The sequence below is a fragment of the Talpa occidentalis genome, unplaced genomic scaffold (genome assembly GCF_014898055.3).
Source record: "Talpa occidentalis isolate TD23 unplaced genomic scaffold, MPIMG_talOcc4v2.1 talOcc4.10, whole genome shotgun sequence".
NCBI lineage: Eukaryota > Metazoa > Chordata > Mammalia > Eulipotyphla > Talpidae > Talpa > Talpa occidentalis.
In genome coordinates, this window is record NW_023600993.1 from 4,238,824 (window position 1) to 4,256,757 (window position 17,934).

The 17,934-nt window shown below is 58.0% G+C and overlaps 1 protein-coding gene across 1 annotated transcript in view; it reads left to right on the forward strand.

Moving 5' to 3' along the window:
- Positions 1–17,934, forward strand: part of LMCD1 (LIM and cysteine rich domains 1) — a 35,763-nt gene that overhangs the window by 9,132 nt on the left and 8,697 nt on the right. The window contains exons 2-3 of the mRNA XM_037522103.2: positions 13,833–13,921; positions 16,866–17,121. Of these exons, the coding sequence (XP_037378000.1) occupies positions 13,833–13,921; positions 16,866–17,121 (345 nt within the window). The remainder of the gene's footprint in view (positions 1–13,832; positions 13,922–16,865; positions 17,122–17,934) is intronic.

Below are 17,934 nucleotides of genomic sequence, written 5' to 3' on the forward strand. Positions count from 1 at the left end.
GGGCCAGGGCCCAGGAGAGGGAGCGAAAGCAGGAAGGGCCACGTGGCTCTCCCACCTGAGAAAGAGCAGCAGGCGGAGGGCCTGGAGAGGGAAGGGCACAGGAGGGAGGGAGGGTGGCTGAGACCCTCACCTCTGCCCTCGCCCTTCCCTGGGGCACAGGAGCGGGAGGGAGGCCCCAATACCCTTTCAGAAGGGTCTCCAGGTGACAGTGAATGAAAGTGAGGGGGCGGGAAGGCAGCCTTCCAGACTGGACCCTGCGAGCTTGCTGTCTGCTCCGAGCTGATTAGCTTCCTTCAGACGTGCTGCCAACGGGCTGACTTGAGGGTGGGGGATGAGCCCGATGCCCTCCATCTTCAGACAACTCACTCGGACCTTCCTCTGAACCCCAAGGCCCTTCTCCTGCTTCCAGCTGGAGATCTGGCCAGCAGGGGTGAGTGGTCGCCGTGCTGCGGAGAGGCAGCCGGCTCGGCGCTCTGGCCCACAGCCCCACGTCTCAGGAGAGCGGCCCGCGGAGACACCAGGCAGGCGGGGGTGGGTGGGCCGCTGAATGCTGGCCGATGCATGCTCCAAACCACTCCACCGTTATCTCCAGCGTGTTCCGAGTCCCTGATGAGTATTTACACCAAAATAGGGCCAGTGGAACAGTTCCATCTAGGTAGATTGAAGCAGTTTGCCTCTCCTCGGCCACGCCGTTAAAACCAATGCCAAGTCGTGTTCTTTGAAGAGCAGGAAATTCTGAGAAGGCTCTGGGCCCGTCGTATTTCTTCCAGTCCTGAAGTCTTAAGAGTCGGCACTCCCTTTTTTAAAAGTGATTAATAGCCACACCTCTTAGTGCCTTAAAGGTTGAGCCAAGTCCTTGACCGTGCGTGGACAGCGGACGCGAAGGCGTCGGCTAATCCGCGTCAGAATTTCGCTGGGTGAAATTGCTCTGCTGCTGGCGGTGGACCCCAGCTTTTGAAAAAATCTGAATGGTCCAGTTAATCTGATTTACTCTGCTGGTTGAGAAATGGCCCCCCACACACTCCCCAGAACCAAAACACTGGAAATTTCCACCATGGCCACCCTTGATAGCCGGGGTGAAACAAACCTTGCATTGCTCCAGGCGTTAGCTTCCCCCTCAGCCTCGCGCCAGTCCCATTTCACAGATGCGTGAACCAGGATTCGGGGGGTGGCATGGGTGGCAGCGGTGACACAGCTTCTAGGGTGACGGGCAAAATGTAGGAAGTTCAGTCCAGAGGTCTCTCTGCCCCCTCGCTGGGCCTTGTGCACACCTAGCACATCTGCAGGGGTGGGAGCTGGGCTGAGTGCCATGGTCAGACATGGACCTGCCTTGCTGAGGGCCCCCCATCCGCGTGGAGGGGAGATCAGGAGCCAAGACTATGTCGGGGACTGGAGTGTCTCTAACCCCCCTTGTCTGTCAGGTGAAACCCCCTCCTTGACCTCATCTCCCTCCCCCCAAGTTCCCAAAGGCAGGATAAATAGTCGTGGTTCGCGCAGTTATCCTCCAGAATTTACAGCCACGTCTATTCGCCATGCCTAAGTTATTAGAATGTTTTTCCTTGGCTACGAAATAAATAGAATACCTTTCACCCCTGGAACTCTTGCTTAACTTCATTTTGCACAGATGGTGCCTGGACACCGGGCTCAGGGCTTGTGATAGGCAGTTGCTAGAATTTAATGATGTTATTTCCTATTTGTTGTATTTATGGTTACCTTCTTTTTTATACTTTTTTAAGAGAAAAGGAGGTTTTTTGATTTATTCCCATGTGTTCTCCACTGTCAAGTATCTACTTGACAGTATCTAATTTCCGTTCGTGTCTACTTGACAGTGGAGAATGCGTTACCATTTCCTTTCTTCTCTTCCCATATATTGGGTTGTGTTTCCCACCACCCTCCCCTACAGAGCTTCTCCCTCCCCCTCTTAACCTCAGGAGCCTCACCTCATTTATTAATGTCCACTAGATTTAATAAATATTTTGCCTTGTGGAATCATCCGCCATGTAAACATCCAATATTTGTCTCTGTCCTCTGACTCGCTTCCCAACGCACAATTCCCTGGAACACCTCCCATTTTGCTGTAAATGGCAACATTCTGCCTCTCCGTAGAGTGGAGTGGTGTTGATTCCGTGGTGTGGCTGGACCACTTCTTCTTGTTCCAGTCCTGATTGGTGGGCTCTTAGGCCGTCTCATGTCCTAGCTGTTGTAACTAACGCTGCAGTGAACAGTATAGAGCAGATGACTTTTGGGGTTCACGGCTTCATGATGCTCGTGGAGATGCCCCAGACTGGGAAGGCTGCCAGGGTCCTATGTAAAGAAGAGCATTTCCTCCCAGATTGACCTGCCTTGAGCTGTTGTCTGGGATTCAGACAGCAGGACCAGGTGACCAGGCAGGCAGTGACAACGTGAACATGGGGACCAGTGGGTGTGGGTGGCAAGGAAGATGAGGTGGCGGTTCCATTGGTCAATCTGCAGAGATTCCAGGAGCTGAAACGCACCTGGAGATCACTGGGGAACTGGGGGGAACGGCTGAAGCCAGTGGAGTCAACTCAGGCGTAAGAGCGCATACGGAGAACCGAGAGGCCAGCAGAGCCAGTGTGAGGGCAGGGAGCCAGGGAGAGCCAGAGAAGGCTGGCCAGAGGGGCTGGGGTGGCTAGGGGTGGCCAGAAGCCTGGAAACCAGGGCGCATCCTTTTCCTTCCAACCCACCCCGCAGCATCAGCCTCAGATGTAGTAGACCCGTGATGAGTCAGCTTTATATGCACCCGGAGGCAATTTCAGAAGGCAAAAATGCAAGGGTTATTAAAGAAACTCTGCAGACAGGTGTTCATGGAGGCGCTCCTACGTACAAGGCATTAGGAACTGGCGAAAAAGGAAGGTGCACAGAGGACCTGCTCACAGTCTTGCAGGAAAGAATGACAACTGAGGCGTTGCAGACGTGACAGATAATCACAGTCATGCTGGATGCTGAGAAGCACAGATGCAGGGTTTTCCAAGACCATCCAACAGGGGGACAGGAAGGATAAGTAATTGGTCAGGTGAAGGGGGAGAGAAATGGCTCCAGAGCGGGAGCGGCCTGGACAACCTCAGAGGAGTCCAGGATCTCAGCATCCCTCCCAAGGAAGATGGTTCAGAGAAGAATTCTCAATTCACTCAAGAGATCATGTTCTAGAAATTAACTTGACTTCTCTGGTTTCTGACTTTACCTACTCATGGTGTTAGATGAGCCTCCCCAGTGAGGCCTTGAAATCCTTCTGGAGCCCATGACTCCTCCCGCTAATTTCCGTTGCAAAAAAACAGACTTGGGAAAACAGGCCTCGCCGCTCTTTAAGGTCCTTTCACTTCTGAGAATCTATGACTTTCTTGTGTCAGATTTTCTTCTCCGCAGGATTCTGCTATAGGAAATATGTGCAGCCAGTGCATTATGCGCTGGGATGAATGGGTGGGTGAAATATTTGAAAGTGGGTTTAATGTGGATTTTAAAAGCACAATAGCAAAAAAGAGAGAAGAAGGAAGTCATTTAGAAGAAGGATGTTTGTTTTAAACCACGCAAACGTCTTGCTAGAAGCACTACAGTGCAGCACAAGGGGTTCTTTATCATCTGTGCACCAGTGTTGACTGAGGGTGGATGTGTGTGTGCATGCGTGTGTGAGCTGCCTTGTAAGTTACCCCAAGAATGTAGGTGTGATTCCCCTGGGGTATCATTTGCATTAGCAAAGTTTTCAGACTTTTAAAGCCAGCGCTCTTCCTTCCTACTGCACTTTTCCTTTTAAGATATTAAAATTCAGGTAGGCAAGACAGAAAAGTCTCTAACTTTGTTGGCTAGGTCTCCCCCATTTCCAAAATTAACTGCAGTCAACGCGGGCTGTCCTTGGAAATATCGGGACTGCTGCATATCAAGAAATCAGACACAGGCACAAAAGTGCATGTGTCCCCAGCTACAACCTTAGGACTTAGGACGCTCTTAAAATGTCAGGCTGCTAAAATCCTGAGAGTCTTACAAGGCTGGTGTGTAAGAAGAAGGCAGCAGCGGTCACAGTGGGTGCCTGAAAGGGGTCTGTTAAGCAGAAACCTAAGGAGCGTGAAGCCAGTCAGATTTTCGTTTCCAAGTGTAACCCCAGGACATCAGGTCCGGGGAGACCCACAGCCCTTCTCATCGAGGGAAGGGGCGGGAGCAACAGTGCCTGTGGGGCTTTCTTTTATTTTGCCTCCTCCAAGCTACTAGGTCACTCTCTAGATAGGACTTTCAGGGGGATGGGATGGAGTCTGACTCAAAGCGGCTCTACTTATATCTTCCAAAAAGATGGCAGGCCTGTCCAAGGAGAGGATTTTAAAAAGGAGGCAAGCTCCACTGGGCCTCTGGAAGCACTTTGCGTGGCAAGAGAGGTCGGGTCCCCTCTCGCCCTCGGGAGAGCTTGTCCTAGCCCCCAAAACGGTGCCTGCACCCCAGGAACCCACATGGTCTCCCAAGAGGCATGAAGAGCCCAAAGGTGAGGGGCCAAGAGGACCCCCCTCCTGCAGCTGCTTCAGTGAAGCATCAAGCTCCTCAAACAAGGAGCTGACTTTTCTAGAAACCGGGGCGGGTCTCAGAGTGGCTGGGCCTGTGGTCACTCCTCACAGTTCACTGGCCTGGGCTGCGCTGCAGCTCATTCACCCCAGGGAGCCGGTGTCCAAGGCAAACACAAGTTTAGCCTGAAAGCCCCAGCGCCTGGGTCCCCGCTCTGGGGCTTGCACAGGGGATGCTGCGAGCGGACGCGGCTGCTGTCTTCCCCTGTCGCCATGGTCACCGTGTCCGCCCTTCGAGGGAGCGAGGCTCACGTGTCCCCGGGCCAGGTTGGGGAACTTTCTGCCTCGTCCCAAGTGAGCCGGCCCCAGCCCCTCTGAGCGGGCAGAGGCTGTAACTGTCCCTCCTACCGCTCCCCAGGGCCCCGGCTGCCCCGCCCGGCCCGGCCTGAAGGGGTTTGCCCTGCAAACACGCACCAACTTGAGTCTTGTCCCCTCTCGCCTCTTTCTCGTAAAAGTGCCCAAAGTACAAAGGAGTAAAATTATCAAAAAGGGAGACAGAAATAAAGAACAGATACAGGAGTAGGCGTCCGCCATCTCGCTGCCGAGCGCGCAGCCTGCGGCTTTACGTCAAGAGCTGCCATGGGAAGACGGGGCGGCCTCAGCCCACAGGCCAGGCCAGGCCAAGGGGCTGCGAGGGCTGTGGCCATCAGCAATCGGGAGGATTCCAGGACACAGACGGTTAAGGATGGGTGAGCTGGTGGGGCTGGGAAACAGCCACCCTGCAGGCCGTCTCCGTCTCCGCCCATCTGCCTCCCGCCAGGCCCCAGCCCTGCCTGCCTCTGGACCAGCCTGGCTCAGGACTTGTGGCCAACAGGGTGGGGGTGGCAGGCCAAGGCAGGGTCTTAACAGAGAAGCCTTTCATTTTATATCTCCCTGTGCACATATGGCTTTGCTTTTCCACTGGTTTTGTGGCCGGGTTCCCCTTTGAGTTGACTCCTGATGAAGCCCGGGGACCTGCCACGCACCCTCCCTGGAGGGGGAGGGGAGCCAGCCAGACAGGGATAGAAAGCGCCCTCCGGAGTGGTGGGAGGTGCCTGGTCTGAAGAAGGCAAAGGCCACCTGGAGGGAGGCGAGGAAGGCTGGGGCTTCCAGAACTTTCCCAGAGGCAAATTCATGACGGAGCCTGAGCAGAGGGTGAGGGGGCCGGGGTGGGAGACAGACGCATTGGCCCCTCGCCACGGCCAGGGGTCTGGGGCTACCAGCCTCCTCCGGACCCTCCCGCGCCCCGGGGCATGTTCCCTGAATCTGTTGTTTCTTCCCGGCAGCGCCCTGCTCTTGACTTGATTTTACCTGTTAAAAAGGACACTTGCAAGAGTCAGGGCACCCGGGCGTGTTTCACCCCAAGTCCACATTCTCTGGGAGCTGAACCTGGACCAACTAGCTTGACCCATAGCAAATAATTTCTCATAGGGAATGAAAAGTAGTCCTTTAAAACTTCACCGGGGACAGCAGGCACCCCAACATTGGGAGGCTGCCGGTCCCGGGGACCAGCCTCACACACACACAGCTCCCCGACATCGGCTCTTCCCCGCCAGATGTTTCCCGTCCTGTGGCTTTAAACAGATTGTCTTAAGAAAAGAAGCCGTCTCCCTCCCTCAGCCCTAAGAGCTAGATTAGGCGAGCTCTTCTCGGCTTGTTTAGTCTGCCCACTGCGCCTCGTGACCCCGTCGGGGAGAGGGCATCTGAGCAGCCTGTCCAGGCGGAGGGCGGACGCCACCCTGGGGTGGACGACGCGGACTTGGCACAGACCCACAAACACCCCCACGTGCACCCACCACACACATCACACCGTGCGAGCACACACACTCGCCACACGCCCACCACGTCTGTAAACACACATGCCCCACACAGAGCACACGCATAAACACGGCAGGCACCTCCTGCACGAACACACCCAGCACGCATGAGCACAGCACACGTGAGCACAGCACCCACCGCGCGCACGCACCGCCCACAGGGACGCACCGCCCTGGAGGAAACTGCCCCGGTGTGAGCACCCTGCAGCCCAGGGGTCTCAACAGAGAAGAGGGGCTGCTGCCTGGGGTGTCATCGTAGCACACAGCGTGCCGGCAGACTCCAAGCCAGAGAACCCGGCTGCCAGCTCTGCCCGCTGCTGCCCTCTGCGGGCAGGGCGGCGTATCAGACAAGACCCCCAGGATTAAGGCTGCAAACCCAGACTTTCCTCTCCCCCTGGGGACAGCCGGAAGCCCAGGCATGGGCCCCCCAACCGGAGTCCAAGCTCCAGGCGAGGGAGTGAGCCAGCAGCAAGTACTACTTAATGCCGGAGGGCCAGACGGACGCGTTCGTTGTCATTAGGTAGAAAACACTATTTTGGCCAGGTTGCCAGTGGTGACCTAACACATGCCTGTGAACTCCCTCCCCCAGCACCTGGGCTGCCCGGCCTCCACCTCTGGGGACACACGGGGCAGTCCCTGGGAGGGTGGGCCCTGAAAAGCTGCCAGTATAGGCAGTTATGAGGGCAAGTAGGTTGATCTCGTCGCACTGTTACTACTGGGTTACCCTGTTCTGGCAAATTGTGGGATCGTGGTGGGGGAGCTTCAGAAAGTGGACCCCCCAGACCTCTATGCAGGCCTGAGCGTGGCAGAGACCCCCCCCAGCCAGGCCAGCCTCCAAAGGAGATACTTCCTAAGGCCAAAACCAACCACCCTGCCCAGGTGGCAAGCGCCAGGCTTGGGGGTCTACTGCCAGGTGAGGGCCCCCTGGGGAGTGAGCCAGCCCTGGAACTCCAGAGGACGGGTTCCTGCCAGCGGGCAGTGAGGGTCAGGCAGGAAAGCCCGGGGGCAGCTCGTGTAGGGAATAGCCCAGGGTTGAGGAGACGCATCACAGCCCGACCAGCTCACCTGGGGGCGCGGAGGCCACAGCAGCTATGGGCAGGGGCGCAGTCGCCAAGTCAGGAGCCGAGGGCCCGAGGGCCAGGTTCAACAGCCCAGAGTTCAGTGCGAGGCCCGTGGACCGCAAACTGGCCTGCATATTGGAATCACCTGGGCAGCTTCCAAATTAGGCAGCAGCCCATAGCCCATCCTCGGGGCTGAAAGGTCACTGATAGTAATGTAGGGTGCATTTGAGCACTGGCTGCCCTGTCCCTGGGAGGAGGTGGCACCGTGGGCTGGCAGGCCCACTGCAGACTCTCTGAACCCTAATCTGCACAGAATAGAGGCTAGGGCTTCTTGAGGCTAATCAGAGAGACAGACGCCTTCATGCCCCTGGGTCTGGCCGAGCCCCTCAGTGTGCAGTGCCAGTGCACCCTCGTCCTCCCTCCTGGCACCTGCATCGATAATCCTACCCATTTGGGGGTACTTTGCAAAAGCAGTGGGAGGGCCCACAGGTACCTGGGAAAGGCTGCTTGGTGCTGCCCGTAGCACGCTGTCACAGAGTGGGGATTCAGGAGTCAGGAGGCGCCAAGTCCAAGTTCTAGCCTTTTCTTTGGCCTCTGATTCCCTGTCACCAGGGAGACCCGCCACTCTGGTTTGCCGGGGCTTCCTGGCTGGGCTCTGGAGGGCTGGCACCCAGGCCATGCGTCCGTGTCCAACCACCATGGGCAGTTAACTCACGTCACCTGGGGATTCCAGGCACGATCAGAGCAGCTCGGACTCGCCCCGTGCATCCGAATCACAGGGAGGGCCCTGGGCTCAATGTCTGGCTCCGAAGGGCTGGGGTGAAGGCGGGATTGGCCGTGTTGCCAGGTTCCCTGGTGCTGTTTGGGGAACCCCCAGGCGAAACACCTGGACGTACTGCCTCACAGGGGCTGTCGGTTGCCCCAGTTCAGGGCCAGCGCAGGGTCTGCAAAGCACAACGGCGGGTGTTTGCTCCAGGCGCTACTCGCCGACTCTAGAAAAAATGGACTGACACGGGCCCCTGTGGACGAGCAAAGCCCTGAGATGACCCTGCATATTCAGAGGAACTGCAGGAGGCCCCGAGGTTGGAGAGAGAACCTGGGTGGAAATAGTAGATGAAACGGGAACAGCAAGGCCTCGCGGGGGCAGTGCCCCTCGGCGGCGCTCCCCCCTGGGAAAGCAGCTCGGCCTGGCTGGAACGTGAGGAGGGGGCTCGCCTCCCTAACCAGACAAACTGCTAGCAGTGGGGATGAACCCAGGGTGACTTGCTTCTTGACTGTTACGGGGTTGGTGCTGACTGGTGTTAGATGGTAATACACGGCGCCTGGGCGTGTCCGCGCAGCCGCTTCCGTCCAATCCTCGCGACGATCTGGGGCTGAGCACGACTCGGGCCGCCCGGGCACTGAGCATCCAGGGAGGGCGGGGGAATCTCAGCCAAGCCGGCACCCCTGCTTTTCTCCACTGACGGGCGCTGCCCGTGTGTGGGCCGCCATCGGGGCCTGGAAAAGGCATGGGCTCTGCAGGCCGAGGGCGTGCGCGAGAACTGTGGTCCGAGCTGCCAGGACCATCACTCCAATGAGCTTGTTTTCTGGAGCCAAATTTAAAATATCTGCATCCTGGGTTTGTGGTGAAAACCAAGTAAGATGAACACGCGTGTGCGCTGTAAGCTGCCAAGCGCGCCAGGGAGGGGCCTGCGCCAGCGGGTGAGAGCGGACACGCGGGCCTGCGGCCTCAGCGCCAGCTGCCCTCACTTGCCGGGTGCTGGGCTCTCTGGGCTACCTCCTCCCTGGAAAAGGGGTTACTACAAGTCCCTCTCAGAGGCGCCTCGAGAAGCTTACCTCAGGAAAATGCCCGGCACATAAGGAGCTCTCAGTGTGTGTCAGCCACAGCCATCCTCTCGGATATGGGCCAAGGCCAGTCCAGATGCAGGGAGACCCGGGAGACCCTGACCCAAAGGCGCTCCAGCCGGGCCTTCCGGGTAGACCAGTTGCCCCCTCTCAGCCTCACTGCCCCCGGGAGTAACGGCTCTGCTTCACGGGGTTGTCCCAGTTAAGGAAGGGGGCACTCGGGGGGCGGTCAAGCTGTTACGTGGGGTTGTTGACCAGAGTAGTGGTTTCCGGGATCATTTCTGTATGTGGCCCTTGGCCTGACCCCCCCCCCCAACCCACCGCGGTGTCTCCTGGGACACTGAGGGGGGCTTGCTTTTAAGCATCAAAGCACATGGGCCAGGCTTGGTCAAGGCTTGGGCTGCTCGGCCTGACGTGTGAAGGACAAGGCCGAGGAGTTGACGTGGGATAGCATCTAATGTCGATTCCAGTGCCCCAGCTCAGAAAGCAGCCCCAGGGCTGCGCGGGAGAGCGTGCGGTGTTGTCCAGATGGAATCACAAAGGTGGCATCATGACTCATCCACAGATGGAAAATGATGCTCAGCAAAGATGTCACCCGCTCATTGCTGAAGGGGCCGGGGGGATATTTAGACCAGCTGGAAAAGCCTCTGAAGACCTAGGTGTTTGTGGGTGATTTAACGACAGGCTAAGAACAATGGGTTAGATGTGTAATCAGTGGCCTACAGGGCAAATCCTAGCCTTTGAGGCATCGTTTTCAAAAGGCCAAAGCTTATTTGTATTTGCACCTCTGCTGACCAAAACTCTGTATGTCAACATGTAACTCCAAGTCTTGGGGTTGAGCAAAGGAATTTCTCTAATGGGAATGTAGGGAGCAAGGTCAAACATATGACCTTCAGGTCGTGCCACTGCTGTGTTCTGCTTTGTATCTAAGACTTAGATATTTTCTTTTAACCGTGATACATACGTGTCTGCTTTTACTTTATGATCTTTTAATGTCTCATGATATTTGCAACAGCCCTCTTGTGGCACAAGGAACAGGAAAAGGAAAAGTCCTTTTTTTCAGAGGTTGGGATGGAGTTAAATGAGGGATTAAATGGTGGAGTTAAAGAGGAGGGAGAAGCAGAGTTGGGAGGGGAACCCCCACTTTCTAATCCCCAACTCCAAGCTCATCCCCTGTGCCTCTCCGTCCTCCGTGGGTCTTGGGTCTTGGTGACATCCCCCCACTGCAGCCCTCCTGCGGGGCCCCTCAAAGGCAGATGCTCACAGGAGGGTGGACTCCCCCGGCCCCGGCCTCTCTGCTCCAGTGCTGGTTAGCTCCCCACAAGATTCGGTTCCTCGCTGGCACAAGCTCCACACCCGCCTGTCCTGCGCCAGAGAAGACTGTCAAACATTTCATCGACCCCTCGGGAGAGAGGATAGAAAGACGCTGCGTTCTCAGAACCCATGCTTCAGTGATTTCTCCTGTCAAGCTCCCCTCTCAGCTGCCGCGAGGCACCCCCTCTGCCGCGAGCCCTTCATCAGAGCCAGGGCCCACATCAGAGAAACCTACTGTTTATAAACCAGAACATCTTGTTTGAAACACTCTTTCTGGCTGGGTTACCCCTTCGGTAAACAGGACGGTCCTCTGCGTGGAGCTGACCTAGTGAAAGGCACACAGTGGACAAATGTCCTCTCCTGTTAAACGGTCAGCCGGGAAACCGCTGCAGGTGCACCCGACGCCGGCTCTTCCTCCCAGGCCATTGTTTCCTCACCACGATTTCTGTTGCCATGGAAACAGTCCCCCCAGCAGGATGGGGTCCTAGGTCACCCCTGTTCCAGCCCCTAGACAGACAGTTGGCATTGACGTGAACCAGAGAGGGTGCCACTAGCAGAGCGGACTCTGAAGTCCCCCCCAAATTCTGGAGCTGGAAGAAAATTTCATCTTTGAGAACCTCTCTCTGATTGGGGCCTCGCCGATGTCTTCACAAGATGTGATGACAACTACCGCAAACACTCCGTGCATAACGAGTGCCTGCTGAGCCCTTCTCCCTGGGCACCTGGCACCCAGAATGCTCATGAGCTCCCCCAGGCCCTGCAGATCCTGCACCCAGACTCTGCTCAAATCCAGCAGAGGAAGGGGACAAAATTGAGACAACCACCCAGGCCTGCTGACCCCAGAGCCTGCACCTCTCCCCTGAAAGTAGCTGCCTGCTCCCCACCCTCCTCTCACTCCTGCTGTGGCCTGACACCTGGAGCCTTTTGGAACGTTCTTCCCATCCACTGCCCGCCAGCTGGTTCTATTAGATCATGTCCTCGTCCCCCCAAAGCCATGAACCACTGTGAACATCTGGCAGAACCAGGCTTCTCTGAAGAGGACACTTTCTCACTTCCCAGGGAGCAGCCTGGCTGGGCGGGGTCAGGGCAGGTCCGGCTGCCAGGAATCAGTGGGGGGTGGACTCCAGGAGCCCCCGCCCCGGCCCACAAGGCCAGACACTGCTGCTTCTCAGCAAACCCAGGCCAAGCACTGGGGCCTCTGTCCTGGTAGGATCCCTGTTAGCACCACACCCGCCCCCCTCCTTAGCAGATGCTGCGCTCCCCACACAGGCTCATGGCCTGTTTGGAAATGCTCCAGCATGGCTCTGCTGTGTCCAGGCCTCCGGCCCCTGGGTCTTCCCGAAGTGACCCAAAGAGGAAGCCTAATTTATGGGCTGTTCCATCCAGGGTGACCAACGAAGCTCCCAGATGCTGTGTGACCCGGTGGCTGCGTTGTAACTGGCTAGTCCAACCCGAAGCTGGGAGGTCTCACGTGCCCAGGCTTCGGGGCACAGAGGGCTGTGTGGGGACCCCAGCACTGGCAACAGGATGGCACCAAGCATAGCCGGAGCGCCGTCCTTTTCATTTTAACAAGAACCATGCACAGACGGCAGTGGGCGCCAGGCTCCCTCTCAACAGAGCGACCTGATGCCCCAAGGCTGTGGACGCAAAGCCAGGGCAGCATGTGAAGTGCCAGGTCCCCAAGAGGGGAGCTGAGCCGCTGTTGTGGGAGCACTGGGGAACAGAGAGGTCCTGGGAAGAACAGCTGTTTCTTTCCCTGTTCCTCTTTGAATATAACATCTGCCATGAATTTAGCCAGTGGAACTCCCAAGTTCCACCCCTTGCTTGTTCCCCACTTGGCAGCGAAGAGCAGATGGGAAATGGCTCGAAGAGCATGTGGGGAGAGCACACCCCACCCTCCAAGACCCTCTGTGCCTTTTCACCCTTGCACATGCCCTCCCTCCCACTGGGAACCCCCTTCTTTTCTGCCTGCTCATCTTGCACAATCCCAGGTCACCTCCTCTGAGAAGCCTTCCTGGACTTCCCCATCCAAGTTTATAAACACCCACCCTCTGCTCCTAAATTGTGCAAAGCTATGGCAGCAACCATTTCAGTACCTAAAATCACCAGGCACTGTACGTGCATGTTATCTCTGCACCCATTTCACCTATGAGAAAACTGAGTCTCATTTGCAAGATCAATACAACTAGTAAGTCTTAAAACTTGGTGTGGAATCCAGGTCTCTCACACTCCCAAGTGCACATCTTCCTACTGCACAAGGGGTACCCCGCAGACATACCCCTTCCTGGAGCAGGTGGGATGTGCGTCCCTCCCCACCTGCCCAGGGCTGTGAGCTTCTCCAGGGCCTGGCGGTCCCTCCGCTGGGCGTTCGCAGATGCCAAAGGATGGAGCAACAGCGTGCTGAGTCCAGCAGGCATCTCCTCGCCTCACTGGTCGGGAGGCCCCTGCCACTGCTACAGTCGCCCCCTGCGTGCATACCTGCACCAGGTGTCCCCACCCCGCCCCATAAACAGTAAGTTTCTCAGGGTTAACATGATTAGAGTCTCCTGGGCGCCTTGAGTGCAAATTCTGACTGCAGGGCCAGGGAGGCTCAGGGTCTGGGTCTCTGGACAGGCACTTGGCTTGAAGACCCCCTGGGAGAGCTGAGTAGGTTCAAACCCAGCTGCTCTGCGGGGCGGCCAGTCACGAATAATAAACCCATCTCACATGCTCTTCTGTTTCCAAAGGATGGCCAGCCCTTAAAGGCTCCTGATTTTCCACATTTTAGCAAAATATTTAAGTAATGCTTTGAGCTCTAAACATTTGGCAAGAGGGCCATTCCTTTGTGCCTGTAGCTTTGGTTTAATCACACCCTGTCAATAAATCACAAGTGCATGAGGGACAGGAGACCGTCGCTAGAAGAGTCCATCCAAGGACAAGCTGATCAGTGGGGTGGGGGGTGACCGGTGGGGTGGGGTGGGTCCAGGGGACCCCCCGCAAGAGAGAGTCCAATGCCCAGGACAGCCGTGGAGGCCGGCCTGCGCCCGCATTGCACTTTCACTGGGAAGGACACTTGATCACGGAGGCCACGGGGCCGCCCCTGCCCGCCCGCCCGCCCGCCGCCCCTGGTGAACGGCGAGAGCCAGCTTGCTCGTCTCCAGGCCTCCGCGCCCCACACGGTCCCTCTGCTCACCCGCCAAGTCTCGGAGCGGTCACGCCTCCCCAGTCCAAAACGTTTGGAAGGAAAACACCCTCTTTTCTGCCTCCTTTTCCAGATGTCGCTGGGCCAGCAGCCGTCAGCGAGAGGCGCGCCGTGCGTGCGGTGCCAGGGGACGTGCTCGGGCTTCGCGCCACACTCGTGGAGGTAACGGCCGTGTCAGCACAGGCCCGGGCTTGGCTGTCCTCCCCGGGAACCCTGCGCCTCCCGCGGGCCCGAGGGGGTGTGCGTGGCTGGGCGGGACGGCTGGGTGCGTGCCTCCCACTCGACAGCAGGAGGATGGAGCACGCTGCATCCCAAACCTCTCAGGTGGGGGCTGCGGCCCGGCCTCGTGGAGTGGCCCGAGAAGACACAGCTGTCACCCCTGGGTGCCGTCCAGCGGGGCAGAACTGTCCTGGGTTTGACCTGGGGTGGCTCTCCCCCCGCTGCTCTGCTCTCCGTGTGGGTGGGCTGGAGGCCAGCATGCCCCGGGAGAAGAATAGAGGCCCCTGAGCCATCCTCACCCCACTCACCCCTACCACCACTGCCCCCCGCGTGGACAAGCAGAGGGAGGGAGGGCAGATGCCCCACCCCCAGAGCAAGGCCGGGCCCAGGTAGGACTGCCCCCAGCTTGGGGGGAGGGAGGAGGCTCTGCCAGGCAGCAAAGACACAGCTTTTATCCCCACACCCAAGGGTGACCTTGGACGCTCCTTGGGGCAACATAATTCGGGAAGTTTCGTCTCAGAGACCTTGAGCTCCCTCCTGAAGTGGCAGTTCCAAAAATGATGGTGGGACCGAGCTAAGGCTTCCATGGAAGTGTCAGGCTAGTCCCGAGCAGCGGGGATCGGCATCCCCAGAGGAAGGGCTCTGGGCTGGTGGCTGCTAAACGGCAGCATCGGAACTCAGTCTGGGTGTAGCCCCACTGTGTGCTCCGCCGAGCCACAGCCCCGGGGCTGTTCAACACGCTCGCCCCTCCCGCTCCGGGCCTGGTGTCCGCCCCCCACGGCTGGTCCGTCAGTTTCCTCTGTCTGGCCTCTCCAGCGGCCATTTCAGCGGCGGGGGGACCTTTCCTGGGCGGCTGGAAAGAATGGGTGACCTGTGTAGCCCCCGCGAGGTGGCTGCCAGTGAGGGCGGAGCGCGGGGTCCACCACCGGGACGCCGCCCCCAAAAGCGCCGTACGCGGGTTAACATTTTCCACTTGAAAATGTCTCACGTGACATCCCTGAAGGCGTCGCTGGCACCCGCCGGCCATTCCTCGTCCAGGCCCGTGGACGGAAGGTGAAGGGAGGTCAGGATCCCGTGGGTGCTGGGCCTTCCCTCCCCACCCCTCCGCGCCCCCTTTCCAGCTCCCTCCCCCACGGGAGCCGCAGCTGCTGTTACCCAGCCTTGCAGGGAAGCCGTGCCCCCCAGCCCCACCACTGCCAAACAGCTCTCCTCGGAGCAGGGGAGCCCGCTTCTGTTTGCCCTGCACCACCTGCCGGGTCCAGTCCCCCTCTGCGGTGCTGGAATTTCCCTGGAGGGCGCCGTGTCCGCTTTCCAGGCTGCAGCCGCTGACCGTGAGCCGGACTGCTGAGCTGCATGGTGGCCTCACATCCGGGAAGCAATCCTGCGCTAAAGAAGCCCCTTCCACCTTTGGGTGCCTGCTCTTTGCCAAGCTGTTCACCAGCAGCCCCATCCCTTGTGCCGCCGGCCTCTCTCCCGGGCCTGGCCAGCAGGACTCTGCACCCCCACCTCCCACCCAGCCTGTGGCTACTTCCTGTGGACCTCGCACGCAAGGCCCCTTCCAGGTGGTCGGGGGTGGCCTTCTCTTACTATTAGGAGACGTTCCCACCCGCAGCACTGCTGCCATTCCGGACAGGCTCATCCTTTGCTGGAGAGGGGGCTGTCCAGTGCATTGTGGGGTGTTCGGCAGCACCCCTGGGCCCCAGCATGTTGCAGCTGGTAACGCTCCACTGTGACATAGCCAAGTGCTCCCAGCCAAGTGCTCCCAGAGCCCAACTTACACCCTCAGGGCCCCCTGAATAGCACCATCCAGGACCTGTGATGCATGGTGACTGGCGCGTGAATTTGGAAGCACGCGGGGTCCCACCGGGGCCTGTGCAGGTTTGTGTGGCTGGGAAGCTTGAGCCGCTGCAGGGACGCCTCCCTTGCTTGGCTGCCCACCCCCCGGGAGGTCCTGCCCTTACTCCCTTTACCTCTCAAGCTCTTAAATCGCTCGCTGTAGAATATCTGAGACACAGCAAGACCTGGGCGACAGGCCAGAAAGGGAACACCCGGTTTTCCTCTGAACTCTCTGGATTGCTAAACCGAACGCTAGACCTACAGCAGCCAACTGCTTTAGTTTTTAATTGTCAGAGAGAAACGACAGGCTTACGTGAGCTTGACACTTCCCCAGATGCTCCCACCGCCACCCTGATCAAGAAGAAGCCTTGCCAGGGAACATCACTCTCGGGGGGTGCAGGGGCAGGTGTGGGCTTTCTGCTCAGTCCCTTCCCTGGGCCCTGGCCGCAGCTTCCTGACTCCCCTGCCCAGCTGTCCTCTAGCTGCAGCGTGAATGCTGAAGAGTTTAAAAGTTGAATTGCCGAGGCTCATGAATCTTGGGAGACATTCTTAATAGTTCTTTACCAAAACTTCTTGGTAAAAGGCCAAAGGGTAGATATTTTGGGCTTTGCAGGTCACATGGTCTCTTGTAAATTCTGAGTGTGCCCCTGGCTGATTGGCAGTGAACAGGCATGGGTGTGTGCCAATAAAACTTTATTGACAGAGGCAGGTTGAGGGCCGGGTCAGCCCATGGTGCACCCAGACACCTTGCTTCAGAACATCTCTCCTGAGTGATCCAAACCATCAGGAGGAGAACTGTGCTGCTCTTTCACCAGCAAAGGTCATCTCCCACAGTCCCCACAGAGAGAGCCATAGGAAGACCACAGTCTCGCAGAAGCAGCTTCCAGCCCCTGAGCCTTCCAGGCTCGGGTCCCGTGCCCACTGTCTGCTGCTGACCTTTCCAAGCTACTCGACTTAAACGCTACACTTGCTCTCAGAGGGGCAGAGGCTGCGGCAGGAGACCTGCCTCTCCTCCCGGCAGGTCAGCTCATGCCTCTTCTCCCACCCACAGGAAGATCTGCAAGACATGCAAGTGCAGCCAGGAGGCCCACTGCCTGAGCTCCGACCTGGAGGATGACTGCAAAATTGGCCGCCTGCTGACCGGCTCCAAGTACTCCACCCTCACAGCCAGGGTGAAGGGTGGGGACGGCATCCGCATCTACAAGAGGAACAGGATGATCATGACCAACCCCATCGCCACGGGGAAGGACCCCACCTTCGACACCATCACCTATGAGTGGGCTCCCCCTGGAGTCACCCAAAAACTGGTAAGGCGGCTTCCTCCAGCCAAGGGGCTGCTTCCCTCCCCCTCGTAAACACTGCCCGCGCCGGGGTTCCTGAAGTCAAAGCCGAGGTAAGAGGAGGCAGGTCACAAAATGGTGGGGAGAGCAATGGCCTCTACCTGCCTGTACCCCTTGGGGTCCTGGGGACCCAAAGAAAGTCCCTAAGCACAGGCCAGGCCCAGACTATGAAATCCAGACGTGGCTTTGAAGGAATCCCCAAGTAACCCAGCTGCAGGCACCTTCTGACCCAGCGGCCCAGAATGGTGCTCCTCAAATTCATCATGCATGGAAATCACCTGGAGAGCTTGTAAATGCACCCTGAGCCGCAGGATTGTGTACCCCTGACAAGCGCCAGTCCCCAGGTCACACCTAGATGGCCCTGTGAGTTAATGTGATAAAAGGGGTGCAAGCCTGCCGCATGGTTGAATCTCTGCTGGGAAAACAGGGGCCTTTGGGGGTCCTCTCGGTGCCTCCTGACACCTTACAGCGCACGGACCTTCCTCCCCTCCTGTGACACAGAGCAGTCCCCCTCCTTGGGGACCTGGCACCTGCTCTTCCCTACTGGAAGTGGCCTTTCCCTGCTCTTTGCATGGCAAGGTCCTTGTGACCTTCAGTGCTCGCATTCTCTCTCTCTCTCTAGCGCCCTCTCCCCGCCCCCCATGATTCCTTACATGCTTTCAGTGCAGGCTGTCATCAGGCCACGGTGCCTTGCTTACTCTCGCCCCCAAAGACTGAAGCATCATCCCCGTGCTGTCCCATGCATGTCCCATCCAGCCCCACAATTCAGGACCCTCCTGG